Raw genomic sequence first — 14965 nt, 5'->3', positions numbered from 1 at the left:
CCTCTCTCCTTTCCTTTCCCTCCCCTTCCCTCCTCTTCCTCTTCTCTTTTCTTCCTTCCTCCTCCTCTCTTTTTCTCTTTTTCTCCTGTCTCCTCCTCCTCTCCCTCCTTTCTTCCTTCTTCTTTGTCTGTCTCTCTCCCTCCCTCCTTCACTCCTTTCTTCCCCTCTTCTCTGTCTCTGTCTCTCTCCTCTGTCCCCCCTCCTTCCCTCTCTCCATTCCCCTCATTTCTCTCGGTCTCTGTCTGTTTTTCTTCTCTCTATTTCTCTCTCTCTTTGTCTTCTATATCTCTCCCCTCTCTTTTCCCCTCCTTCCCTCCCTCCCCCCCTTCTCTCTCTCTGTCTCTGTTTCTGTCTGTCATCTGTCTGTCTCTCGTGTGTGTGTGTACATGTTGTCTTTCCACATCTAGGACAAGTTCCTGAGAAGCAGGGACTGTTATAATTTTGTTTTCATACCCACACCCTAGCACAGGGCCTGGCACATAGCCCACACTTAATCAAGGGTTTTTGATTGGTTGATTCTGTTTCCCCCAGTAGAATGTAAGCTCCCTGAAGGCAGAGACTGTATAATTGTTGTCTTTGCATCTCTCCCCTGCTCCTAGCACGGTGCCTGGTGTATAATAGGCACTTAATAAATGCTGATTGGGATGTCACTATCATTATCATAATTATTGTTGGGGTCGTGATTATTATTTTACTTTTCTTTTTGTCCTTCTCTCCCCTAGGGCCAAGAAAAGGAACAAGCCCCTGAATTTAAAGATTCATAACAGCGTGGGCAGCTGTGAGAACATCCCATCCCAGCGCTCTCCCCTGCTCTCCGAGCGCTCTCTGCGCTCCTTCTTCGTGGGCTACCCGCCCTTCCTTCCTTCCACTCCTCCGGTCCACCCCGAAGCCAACTTCTCCACCAGTAAGTCACAGGGGCCACAGGGCAGCGGGCCCCAGGTCTGCTTTTCCTCTGGGTAGGCTGCTTCTCTCACCTTGCCTCTGCTTCAAAACTGCCCCGCCACCTGCAGAAACTTGGGAGAGGGAGAGCCTGAGAGGCTGGGGAGAGGCGGGGGAGGCTGAGCTCTTAGCCAGGTGCGGTTTTTCTTCGCTTTCTCTCCGAGGCTCCTGAACCGCCTTCTGAGGGCGGCACACGTATTATCAGGTGCTCCTTGCCTCCTCTTTGGGCCTCTGCCTTTCTTTGGATTGTTTTGAAGAGGGGGAAAAATTGATGCTTGAAAGGCTGAATTGCAGCTATCATTACTAAGTGTTCCTAGCTGGCTTCCTGCAGGTGGAAAAGAGAGATAGGGATAAACACTTCATGGGTTAAAGGAGACTGTTTTGGCTTCAGAGTGCAGGCTTTATTTTACTGTTTGTTTTCTGCTCCTCCTGGTTCTTAATATCCAGTGTGACTAAAAGAGTGTCTATTTGAAACACAAGCCAGCATGTGTAATACCTTTTATCATCTCAAAGGTGCGTTTGGTCCCCAGTCTCCACCCCAACCCCCCCTTTAGTGAGAGTTGGGAGTTGGTAGAGTCTTTCTCCACATCCAGTCCTCAGGGGTTTCTGGGAAAGGTTTGTATCCATTGCCCAAGGCAGAGAAATAAGAGCCTTCATGAGTCTTGGGGTGAGAGAGAGCTGCTACAGTGGATAGAGTACTGAACTCTGTGTAGGTTCAATCCTATCTCTGACAATTATTAGTTATATGACTATGGACAAGGCACACAGAGGATCGGGGTGTCAGTTTCCTCATCAGTAAAATGAGGGGGTTGGATTAGATGACCTCCTTCCAGTTCTAGATGTACAACCCTATGATAAGTCATTTGATCGCTCTGAGCCTCAGTTTCCTCATTTGTAAAATGAAGAAAATATTTACAAAAACAGGTGAAGCTCTGAGATCATATATGTGAAGTCTACTTTACAAACTTTAAATACCAAATACAGAAGGGTCTCTGATTGTATCTGCTTGGAGAATTCACATGCACAAGAAAGATTCAGACCTGTGACTTAGTTGTGATAAGGAATTGTTTGAGGCATTGAAAGGTTAAGCGATTTGCCTATTTTAGCACAGCAAGTATGTGTCAGAGGTGGGGGCCTTGATTCCAAATCCTGCACCCTATCATCCATTCCTCCTTCAGGGTACATCTCACTTTAAAATACTATGTCATTTATTATTGTTGTTATTATAATAATTCTTATTAACATTGTCATTATTGTTATTCATGCATCAGAAAGTATTGAAAAATATCACTTAGAAGCCTGCAGCAAAGCATAAGAATAGACATAAGCGCATAGATTTAATGGAACAGCCAATGTCAGTAAGGAAAAAGACGGAAACAAACAACTTGTTAAGATGATGTTTGAGAATGGATTTCTAGATTGTGGCTTAACACATGGGAATTAAAAGTTCTTGGCCAGAGTATAACTAATAAGAGCCGGTGAAAATACGTTTGCCTGGATCCTTGCAAATCAAATCCAAACGACAAAAAAAGAGGGAGGGAAAAAATTGCCTATATATGTCCACCAAGGCAGATATTGTACAGAGTAGCTTTAAGAAATCTCTTGATGAGGGTGAAAGAGGAGAGTGTAAAAGCTGACTTCCTTTAACATAAAAAACCCCACTAAGATCTTGGCAACTGGTCTCCTCTCTGCTTGGCAAATAGAGGGAGAAGAAACGGAAGCAATCAGATTTTATATTCTTGGGCTCAAAGATCACTGTAGTGGTTTTTGACTGTAGCCATGGAAGTAAAGATACTTGCTCCTTGGAAGAAAAGCTATGTATACTAAAAAGCAGAGACATCACCTTGCCAACAAAGGTCTATATAGTCAAGCTATGGTTTTTCCAGTAGAAATTAATTCCAGGCTATTCACTGGAAGGTCAAATACTGAAGCCCAAGCTTAAAGACTTTGGCCACAAAATGAGAAGACAGAATGAATTGAAAAAGGCCTTGATGTTGGGAAAGATTGGAGACAAAAGGAAAAGAGGTTGGCAGAGGGTGAGATGGATAGATAGTATCATGTAAACATTGAACATGGACTTGAACAGATTTGGAGAAGTAGTGGAGGACAGAAGGTACAGGAGTGTTACTGTCCATGGGGTCATGAAAAGTCAGATGTGACTGAACAACAAACAATGTAGAACAAGAACAGTGGTAGAAATATTCAGCAATTTCCAGGAAATGACATAGAAAGTCACTAGGAAGAAAACTCATAACCTCAGAGAACTATACATGAACGTACAGAGTATGGGTTGATGAGCAAGATGAATTGTCAATCTTAATGCATCCATGCATTTTCCCTGGCTGTCTCCCATTCCTGGAATTATTTCCCTCCTCTGCCCCACCTACTAACCTCTGTGGCTTCCTTTAAGTTCCAACTAAAATCACACCTTCTAAAGAAAGCCTTCCCCAAACCCTTTTAATTCCACGGTATTTTGTTATTTCCTATTTATCCTGTATGTAGCTTATCCTGTATAAGCAAAGTCCTCGGTAGAAGGCGGCTTCCGGGGATATGTCTGTCTAACTTCCTCAGCTGAAAACCTTGCCTCATATTTCACTGAAATATATTTGTTTGCATATTTTCTCCCCCATTATTAGATAGTAAGTTCCTTGATCAGGATTTCTAATTCTTTAAGAGTTGTTTGTCCTTGCCATATTATTATTAGTACACAAATTGTTTTCCTGGTTCTGCTCACTCTATTCTGCATCACTTCATACAAGTATTCCTAGGTTTCTCTTTAACCATCCTCTTTAGAATTTCTTGTAAACAATAGTATTTTCCATCATACTCAAATACCATAACCTGCTCAACCAATGGAGAAGAGCAAGGGAATAAGCACTTACTGTGTGCCAGGCATTGTTACAAATATTAACTTATCTGATCTTCACAACAACCCTCTGAGGTAGATGCTATTAATGAGGAACTTCCATCATGATCTGATCTTCACTAACAAGGAAGAATTAGTTACTGGGGTAAAAATAATGGGGACTTTGATAGGTGTCTATGACATGTTAGCATTTGTGATACAGGGAAGAGATGTTGGACATTGTCTGACATGGATCTTAGATTTAGAAGGATATAGAGAAAGGATAGGCAGAATCCTGTGACCTAAAATTCTGGAGGGAAAGTTAATTTAGAAGGAATGGAAAGTTCCCACGAATTAAATTCTGAAGACACAAAGAAGCAGTTCTGATGAAGGAAAAAAATCAGAGTGGGGCAGGGAATAGTTTAAACAGATGAATGTGGATGCACAGTTGGGTGGCTTTGGAGTTGATTCAGCCACTGGACACAAAGATTAGTCATTTACAATCAAGTGTTATTTCAGAAGGACTGCCCCAAGGAGCCATATTTGGCTCTGTACCATTAAATATTTTTGTCAGTAACTTGAATAAATGGATAGAAGGCACATTTGTGAAATTTGCAGATGGTACAAACCTAAGAGAGATGGCTAAAATGCTGCTTGAAAATGAACTCTAAAGATCTTGAAAGGCTAGAGCATCAGGTTAAATAGAATTAGATCACATATAATAGAATCACTGTAAATTCTTACCTTTCTCTACCACAAGAAAAATCAGCCTTACAGGTCTAGGATGGGTGAAGTGTGGCTAAAAAGCAACTTGTCTGAAGAAGATCTGCGTGGGGAGGGGGGAATTGGTTAGTGTACTGCAAGTTTAATAAGTTTTTCATATAACGTAATTACCAAAAGAACTAATGTGGTCTTGAGCTGCATCCAGAGGCATAGTGTCTAGGACTGGGGAGGTGAGAACACCACTGGCCTCCTCTCTGGTCAGATCATACCTGTTGCCTCTTTTACTTGTTATCCTGAATATTGTGTGAATATGGTTGAACTCTGTCACTGTGGACAAAAACAGCCCATTCCTTTCCCAGGCCCCATAAGAGTGCTGAGGAATTTACAGTGGCATTAAGGAAAACATCTGTTCTCCAGTAACCATCTGCCTGTTAGCACCAATGTCTTGTGCCTGTATACCTGTGTGTGTATGTGTGTGTGTGTATGTGTGTGTGTATGTGTGTGTGTGTGTGTGTGTGTGTGTGTGTGTGTGTGTGTGTTTTCTGGGATATGACCAGCACTTGTGTGTCAAAATTCAACACAATGTCAGAAGAATGGAGAAATCTTACATTTAAAAATGTTAAATCCTGAATTCTTCCTTATCTCCCCAGCTTAAGGGAATGTTCCGATTTCAGATGCTGAGATTCCGTATGTTTATTGTTCAGGACCCTCCTTCCAGTCTCTCAGCTCTTCCGACCCTGCCTCAATATGAAAAGACCAAATGTCTGGAGCTGCTTTTGTCTCTTTGTGCCCAAAAGCAAAGCCCTCGGTAGAAGGCTGCCTCCAGGGATATGTCTGTCTAACTTCCTCAGCTGAAAACCTTGCCTCATATTTCACTGAAAAAATTGAGGCCATTTGCTGAGTTCCGTCTTGTTTGCACACTCTCACACCAGTCAGCCGCCTTCTGCTACTATCTCATCCTTTACCCCTGTCTCACATAAAGAAGTGGCCCCTGCATCACAAACAATCACTGTTCTATTCCATTTCCTCCAGCAGATTATCCTCTGTATCAACCCCGATCTCTTACTTTTCTTCAGTCTCTCCTTTTCTATTGGCTGCTTTTCTACTGCCTAGAAACCCACCCATGTCTCCCCCATCCTCAAGACACCCTCCCTTGTTCCTTCCACCTCCACCAGTTATCGTCCTAAATCTTTCCTCCCTTTTGTGGCTAAACTCCTTGGAAGTCTGTCTATAATAGGGGACTCTACTTTGTCTCACCCTCTTTTCAACTCTTTGCAAGTTTGGCTTCTCATCTCATTATTCATCTGAAACTGCTTTCTTCAACATACCAATAATCTCTTAATTGGAAAACCAATGGCCTTCTCCATCCCTATCCTTCTTAATCTCTCTGCAGCCTTTGACACTGTCAAACACCGTCTTTTCTCTAGGTTTTGGCGACATTTCTCTTCCTTGATTTCCTCCTACCTGTCTTTCCACTCCTCAGTCATTTTTGCTGGATCTTCAGCCAGGTTGTTCCCACTAACTATGGATGTCCCTCAAGGCCTTGATTAGACCCTCTTCTTCTTTCATTCTATACTATTTTAGTTAGTGATCTCATAGTTCCTATGGATTCAATGATCATTTCTTTGCAGATGATTCTTCCATCAATTTATCCAGCCCTAACCTGTTTCCTGACCTTTGATCTCACATCTCCAACTGCATATGGACATCTCAAACTGGTTGTCCTATATACATTGTAAACTCAACATCCCACAAACTGAACTTAACATCCCTCCCACCCCAAACCAAACCTCTCTCCTCTTCCTCACTGCTAAGGGTAAAACCATTCTCCCTGTTGCCCATGCTCACAATCTAGGTATCATCCTCAGCTCCACTCCTTCTTGCCTCAGATATCCCATCAGTTCCCAATGTTTGACATTTCTCCTTTCACAGTATCTTATATACAACCCCTTCTCTCCTCTGACACTGCCACTCTTTTGATTCAGGCCTCCATTACCTCACAATCAATCGATCAATTGATTCATCAACAGACACCTGCAATTAAACACCTGCAATGTGCTAAGTACTTGAGACACAAGTGGGTAGGAGTAGCCAAATCCCTTTAAGAGGAAGGTAAGCAGGCTGACTACATGACTTTTCACTGGCTGTCCCCCTTGCCTGGAATTTTCAATAACTTGGCACAGAGTTTCTTGACTTGCCTTCAGGCTCTGTCCAGGACTGTGGAAGAAGAGCTCTTGGAGACCCCATAGCTACTTTTAAGTAGGATTGTAGAATCATGAATCTGGAATGGATCTCAGAGGCCATCTCATTGAACTTCCCCATTTTACAGATGAGGAAATTGAGGGCAAAGAAGATTAAAGTATTTGTCCAAGGTCACATAAGTATTAAGTGTCGGAGAGAGGATTTTAACCCAAGTTTTTTTGACTCCAGAGTCAATGATCTTTCTGGGGAGGGGAAGAGACACAGAGAGACAGAGAGACAGAGACAGAGAGAGACACAGAGATACACCCACCTACCCACACACACACACACACACACACACACACACACACACACACACACACACACACACTCACACACAGAGACGGAAAGACAGAGTTCTTGAGATTTAGTGGAAAAGAAGGTAGTTTAACCCTTCCTATGCTACCCCTAAATTCCACCTCTGATATGTGGGTAGAGCTGACCAACACAATGAGGCCCTTCTCCTCATGCTTCTTTGCACAGACTTTTAGACTCCTCAGCGACATATTAACAGACCCATCCACATCCAATCATTCCATCTCCTACCTCTAAGCCTTTGTGCAGGCTGTCCCTTATACCTTGAAGTTATTGTCTCTTCACCTCTGCCTCATATAATCCTTACCTTTTAAGGTTCACCTCAGGAAGAGGTACCTCCTCCAGGAAGCCTGTTGTGATTCCTTCTGATTCCAGATGTTAGTACTGTCAAGTTCCTCAAATGATCTCTTCTTTGTATTTGAGTACATATTGTTTTCCTCCAATAAAATATAAGCCCCTTGAGGGCAGGGACTATTTAATTTTTTTTTCTTCTGTATCCCCAGTGCCTGGCATATAGCAATCAGGGAATAAATGTTTTTTAAATTGAGTTAAATTTACTCAATGGCTCCCTGTGGACTTTTTGTTATTGAAACTGAAAATGTGCTGTGGAACATATTTGGATGCAGAAGTGGAAGAACAGTCGTGATCCCTAAGCTTAGTGGCTGGAAGGCTGATAAGAGGCCTGACTGATGGTCCCAGGTGCCAGCCTGCTCATTCCTCAGACCATCTGGGCTGCTTGACAAAGCAGGAGTTTCTGCTAGTAACCCTTTCCTGGTAATAAGATCCTTAATTTCAAGGTAGAAGGGAAGTTAGTTCTCTGAAATGTACTCATTTTGGAAATGAGGAAACTGATGCCCAGTGAGGGAAATGACTTGCCCAAGGTCACACACATAGTAATAGTGGGTGTAGGATTGGAACCCAGGTTCTCTTGCTCCAAATCTGCTCTATGCTGCCTTATATTTGATAAATAAGTGAGGAAAATCAATCAATCAAAAAAATTGTTAATGCCTACTGTGTCCCAGACACTGTGCTAAGTAAGCACTGGGGATAGAAAAAAAGAGGCAAAAGCTGGTCTTACAAGGGAGCTTACAATTTTAGAGAGGAGACAACATTCAAACAAAACATACCAAATGGGCTATCTATAAGATAAATAGGAAATAATTAACAGACGGAAGGCACTGGAATTAAAAGGGGCTGGGGAAGGCTTCCTGTGGGGGATGGGATTTTAGTTGGGACTTAAAACCCTCCAAGGGCTATAGAAAAATCAGCTCTTATCATCATGATTGCTCCTTGTTCACTACCTGAGGCACAACAGCAGTTTTCTTGGTGCAGATCTGCACCTTGCAAGGAGTCCACCCTCTGGAAGCTGGGTCATGGATCTTTTAATAAGCCGCTAAATGGCAATGTAAATGTAAATGTGTACAGCCTCCAGGAAAGGCTCTAAGGGATCTTCTGGACTGTAGCAAGGCACTGTAAACAATTAGACATGGGAAGCCTTCCCCAAATAGTGACTTCAGGGCTCTGCATCCCCCAGGCTCTCCAGCTTGGGCACTGCCTCTTTCTGTGCTGCCACATCTAAAGTTGGTGGGTTGTTTTTTTTTTTTTTTTTTTTTTGCTACTATCCCACAGTAGAGGATCAGAGGAACTCTGAGGTGGAAGGGGTGTTAGCAGCCATATAGACTGACCCATTCCTGAAACAAAGTTCCTGATAAGTGGTCAGGCAGATTTTGCTTGGATACCTCTAGTGATGGAGAGCTCACTAACTTTCAACGTAGTGGATTTGAGTTTGAGATGACTCAAATTAAGTAACTTGTCACATCTTAATTGCACTTTTTGTGACTTCTAACCCATCGTTCCTAGTTTTGCATTCTGGGTCAAGCAAAACAAGCTAATACCTCATCCATGTGACAGCTTTGGAAGAACTTGAGCATAGCCGGTTCCTGAGCTCCTCTCCAAAATGACATGGTGTTTCATTTGTTAATATTTTGTATTAACTAGGATAACTGCCTTACTCTCCACCGACTCACACTTTCAAGGGTAGGTCTCTTAGAGGATAGATGCATCTCTGATACGTCAAGTGTTCTCTGTGAGTCCACACACTTAAACCACTGGTGTATTTGCTTTTTAGACAGATAGGTGATGTTGCAGTGGATAGAGTGCCAGGCCTGGAGGGAGGAAGACTAATATTCCTGTGTTCAAATCTGGCCTCAGACCCTTACCAGTTGTATGACCCTGGGCAAGTCACTTAACCCTGTTGGCCTCAGTTTCCTCATCTGTAAAATGAACTGAAGAAGGAAATGGCAAAAACCACTCCAGTGTCTTTGCCAAGAAAACCCAGTTGGGGTCACCAAGAGTTGGCCATGACTAAAATTACTAAAAAACAACAGCAGTAGCCAAAGACACAATTCATCCTCCCCAAGCTAGGTGAGGCAGCTAGTCTGTGAAATGGAGAGAGCACTGGATCTGCAGTTAGGAAGACTGAAATTCAAATCCAGCCTCAGACACTTACTAGCTTCTGACCTTGAGCAAGTTTACTTAACCTCTGCCTCAGTTTCCTTATCTGTAAAATAGGGATAATAATAGCACCTACCTCCCAAGTTGCTGTAAAGATCAAATGAGATAATGTTTGTAAATTGAAATCTATCATCATCATCATTATTATTATTATTATTACCAAGCTAGAGAGTCTGCCCCTGGAGGCAGGTACTCTGCCGTGTGGATGAACTCTGCCCATAAGTCAGTGTCACGGGTACCATCCTTGCCCCTAGAAGGGTGGTTATAGGCTGCCTCATTAGTGAGAAACAAGAACCCTTGGAAACAGAAACTTGCAGATTCTCTTGAATATTGGAGGCCCCTTGGAATCTCAAGGCATTGAGTCACTTTAGGGTGTCTGTAAGAAGGGCTTCATCTATTTTGGGAATCCCCTGACTGCCATCATCCTGCTGCAGCTGCCTGGGAATGAGAGAAACTTGAGGTTACATGTAAGCTTGAGGTTATAGATGTGCTTGTTTACAGAGCCTGCCAACCATCCTGACTCATGGTGTCATCCTCCTCAGGACAGGAAGGGTACTTTCATGCCTACTTTTAACCCAATAATGATTGGAGCTCATATTTTTAAATAATGTTTTTCATTTACAAAATGTTTTGCTCCATCTCTCTGGATCTTTAGGACCCAGGAAGCAGGGAGAAAAACTGTTATCTCCCCCATTTTACAAATTGAAAATAAACAGAGGCTTGTGACAGGGAGGTGGGTGTGGAGGGGGATGGGGGAAATAACCTATCTGAATTTAGTTAAGTAGAGTGGCAGTGCAGTATTGTGGGGAAAAAACCCTGGCTTAGGAGTCAGAAGTCCAGGGTTCAAATCCTGCCTTGGATATTTACTAGCTGTATAATCCTAGACAAATTATTTAACCACTCTGGACCTCAATTTCCTTATCTGTAAAATGAATAGAATGAGCTAGATGGGCTCATAATTTCCCTTCTAGCTCCAAGCTTATGATCCTATATGAGGTAAGAGGTAGATTTGGAATCCCAAACTTGCTACCTTAAGTCCAGGGCACTTTCACTATATTACATTGCCCTGAAGTTATTACCCCAGTCTCTAGAGTAATAAATTGTAGACCCAGAAGCCACATAATGATGCCTATTATTAGGGAGATACTGATAAATCTTGTTTGATTTAAAGCCCCATCTAACTTTTTAGTCTTACTTAATAATACTACTCTTCCCAAACTCCATTCTAGTTAAATTGGCTTGCTAGCTGTTTCCTTGCATGATCTCCTGCCTTTGTCAAAGTGGTCCTCCATGCCTGGAATGCTCTTTCTCCTCACCTCTGCCTTTTAGACTCTCTAGCTTCCTTCAAAGCACAGCTCCAGAATCACCTCCCACAAAAAAACTTTCCTGATCTTCTGATCTATCAGCACTCTTTCCCTCTTGGAATGACTTAATACTACTTGCTACTTGCTTCTGAACACATTGAACCAATCTTTTCTTCCCTTTCAAAACAATGTAAGCTCTGTGTTCAGAGACTGATTCATTATTGTGTTTGTTTTCTCAGTGCCTGGTATGGTGACTTGAACTTCTTGTGTTAAGTTGACTTTTATGTAGTGCTACTTGGTTATGGTCTAAAGTAAAATATATTTGAGAAGATAATGTGATTGAATTGAGCGCATATTTCAAGTCAGAAGGTGATTTTTTTTTTCAGTTACTTTCTATTTATGTAAACTAGGTCAAATCACTTTTCAACCACTAGGTGGTGTTGATAGTCACTCACTTGATCCTGTTCATCAAAGAGTATCTTAGTCCAGAGAAGGCCAGTGCTAACTCTGATGGTTGGTGCTCTCATTGTCAAGGATAAATGTTGAGTAAGTACCATTGGAGAGAACTCTCTGTCTCTCATTCCATGCCTTGCACATAGTAGGAACCTAATGTGTGTTGAATTTTTAAGCCGTTTTGAAAACATCAAACAATAAGTGTTTAATTATGAACCCCCTATGTGCCACAAACTGTGCTAGTCATTGTTAATATAGAAAAGAAAAAAACAATCCTTACCCCAAAGAAGCTTATATTCTCTATGGAGAAGACAATATGTGTATATTTACACACAATTTACCATCAGCTAAGTAGCACCATGGATAGAGCATTGGAATTGGAATAATATCAGCTTTAAGACCCTGGGTAATTCATGTAATCATTCCCCATCTATAAAGTAAGGATCATAACAGTACCTACTTCCCAACATTATTGTAATGGTTAAATGAGGTCATATATGTAAAGTGGTTTCCTCAAACTTTTAAAAGCTCTATAAATGGTAGTTCTCATTGATGGTTCTATCAGCCCCCATTTTTGTTTTTTGTTCATTAGCATATCCTGATACTTCTGCAAAATGCCAACCTGACCTTGGTAGGGATAATTTGAGCACAGCATGGGTTAAAATGCTTCGCTATGATGTTTTCCTGCTGGAATAGCTACTGGTGAAAATTGGTTGGGACATGGTGTATGGAAAGGATAGAACATTCAGGCCAATCAAAGTGGTTTCCACACCATCCAAATAGTCCTGCCTGGGGGCCCAGGGACATACTGTTCTCTGGCATCAAGGATTTGGATGACAATTACCTTCATCTTCCTCCAGTCTCCCAGCACTCATCTGAAGGATAGGCAGTTCCTCTTGCACCCCACAGCTGAAGATGCCAGAAGCCACTGGGTTCAGGTTTCTTATATTTTTATTTTTGGTTTTAAATCTTATGGGCACTGATGAAGACAAGTGTCAACAGCTGCAGGGGTGCCAATGGATACAGGAGGGAAAATCACATCTAATTGCAAAATAACCTCCCAGGGTAGAATTACTGAATGGGAATAGTCTTGTTGAAACAAGAGGGAAAAACAATCCCAAAGGCTGGCTGAGTTCTTATCTATCCTCAATATGTTTTGGTTTGTCAGTCAGTTAACATGCATTTCTTTGGCATTTACCATGTGCCAGGAACTGTGCTAAATGCTAAGTATACACAAAGAAAAGGCAAAAAAAACCAAACCCCAAAACGAAAAACAACCAAACATAAAAAGTCCCTACTGTCAAGGAGCTCACATTCTTAATGGGGCTTCATTAATAAATCTATGATCACAAAGGCCAGGGTTGTAAGTAGAAAGTTTGGACCCCCAAAACATGAGATGGGGGCTTTTCTTGCCCTTTTCTTACTTAGAAAAAAATACATTTCTCTGTATCCTCTTTCTCTCCCTCTCTTCCCCTTTCTCTTTTTCCCTCCCTTCTCTCCTTCTCTCTCTGTCTTTGTCACTCTCTTGCACACACATGCGCACACACACACACACCAAATCAAGGGTCATTTAGGAGATTTTTCTGCCTAGGGAGAAAGAAAAAAAGGCAGCTGGTGGCAATCATGCCTTTGTCTTATCCCTACTTTGCTCTGATATTTGCCCCATTTAGACACAAGGACTTAACCCTTTCTGAGTTGATGAATTCACCTTTGGCAAATCAACACATCTGGGGAATTTGGAAATTTGATTGGCATAATAGAGGTTGTTTGGCTAATGTGTGTTTTATGGGAATTTCCAGGTCCTTAATCATGTCCTGGAAATGTCCTTTGTTGAACTGATAGAATCTGTAGCAGGAGGATGGCATCACAGGAATAGCACTAACCTGTTTGTTCCCTTATGGCCCTCCTACCTCCTGGCCCCACTTCAGGGTCTTGCAGGAGCTAGCTATGCTCACTCATGAGGTAGTGGTGGCAAGGAAGGGGAGGGAGGGAAGGACAAGAAAGTCTTAGAACAGGGAACGTCAGAGTTGGAAAAGCTTTGGAACAGGGAGTGTGTGTGTGTGTGTGTGTGTGTGTGTGTGTGTGTGTGTGTGTGTGTGTGTGTGTTGGGGGGGAGGTGGAGGCAAGAAACGATCTAGTTCATTCCCCATTGTTTACAAGAGTTACCAAGACTCCCCAAAATGAAGTGAATTATTCTGAATCTCCAAGTTTAGAGCATTGCACAGCTAATTGGTAGTCAGTTAATTACTCTGCCCCCAAAGCACACTGTGAGCATCTTTGCCCAGATACCTTAACTGTAGCTCTAATACGAGTATATGAAGTTGCAATATGGTTGTCTCTTGCCCGGGTTTCATGCTAGCTCAACAAGGAATTACAGCATCTCTAGGGACCAGCTGAGTCTTGGAATGAATGAACAAATGAATGAAACATTTATTAAGCACCTACTATGTGCCAGGCACTGTGCTAAGTGCTGGGGATATAAATAGGAAAATAAGAGTATCTGTGTTTCCAAGAAGCTCATGTTCTAATGGGGAAGACAACACATAAGGAAAGTTTCAACTTTAAGTCATTTGACAAGAGTTTGGTAGCAAGGATTTGGCAAGAGAAGGTAGAAGGAGAAGTGAAAAGTTAATAGATGATGGTCAGATAAGAGGATTTTGGAATTGTTGAACAAAGAAGTGGTACGTTTGTGGGTGACAGCAGGATCTGTATGACTCTGTGCATAGCTGGTATGGGATAGAGGAGTAGGTCTTGGGAAGTGAGTACGTTGAGAAACTGGGGGGTTACAGTGTTTGAGGGAGGGTCAATATCTACATTTAAATCCTCTACTATGAGGATAGGAGTTAGGGAGAAAAGAAAAATTGTGAGCCATGTACTGAAATTGAGGGAGAAAGGGGAGTGACCTGGGGGTCTGTAGACAATAACTGCCAGGATTTTGATCGGTTGGTAGAAATGAACAGCAAGAATCTCAGAGGAAGAGTGGTTACTGAGATATGGAGGAAGGGGGAGAACCTGAAAGTGGAAATGGGGAGCAAGGTGTAATCCAACTTCCCCTCCTCAACTAGTGAGCCAAGGAGTATGAGTGAAGGTATAGTAAGTGCTAGAAAGAATGGTCAGGAGGCCTGTGTGGTCAGGGGGAAGCCAAGTTTCTATAATAGCTAGTAGGAGTGGGAGAAGAAAAAATTTAGGATGAAGGGAAGTTCACTGCTGTGGAACAGTCCAGAGGGTGATGTTTGGTTGGAATTTTGGAGTGAGAGGGTTGAGGGGGATGGCTATAAAAATTGAGTGGTACAGGACAGCAAATGGGGTTTGGATGGTGGCCTGCAGGGATTCAGAATCCCTGGGATGCATAGAATATGACCAGGTATGAGAATGTGGATCATTGAGTGGGAGACACCACTCCTTTTCCCAGAGGAGGCTGGAGATCATGATGGAAACAAGTGTGGCAGGAGATAGAAGGCAAACAGCCAGATAGTCAAGCAGGAAGTCCCATTTCACTACTCCTTTTCCTTCCAGAGCTTGGAGGTTAAGGAACCTGCACAGAAGAAAGTCCCATACCCCACCAACTTTCTCTTCTTCTTCCCTCAAGACAAAGCTGGCAAACCTGAGATCAAAGGGAAGGTTGCTTCTC

General features: G+C 42.4%; 1 protein-coding gene across 1 annotated transcript in view; it reads left to right on the top strand.

Moving 5' to 3' along the window:
• KSR2 (kinase suppressor of ras 2) overlaps window positions 1-14965 on the top strand; it is a 582604-nt gene that overhangs the window by 333432 nt on the left and 234207 nt on the right. The window contains 1 exon segment of the mRNA XM_021007997.1: window positions 723-904. Within this exon segment, the coding sequence (XP_020863656.1) occupies window positions 723-904 (182 nt within the window).

This window comes from Phascolarctos cinereus, unplaced genomic scaffold (assembly GCF_003287225.1).
Source record: "Phascolarctos cinereus isolate Bilbo 61053 unplaced genomic scaffold, phaCin_HiC Scaffold_4;HRSCAF=312, whole genome shotgun sequence".
NCBI lineage: Eukaryota > Metazoa > Chordata > Mammalia > Diprotodontia > Phascolarctidae > Phascolarctos > Phascolarctos cinereus.
The sequence above is the reverse complement of the archived record's forward strand: the minus strand, read 5'-3'. Positions and strand labels throughout refer to the sequence as shown.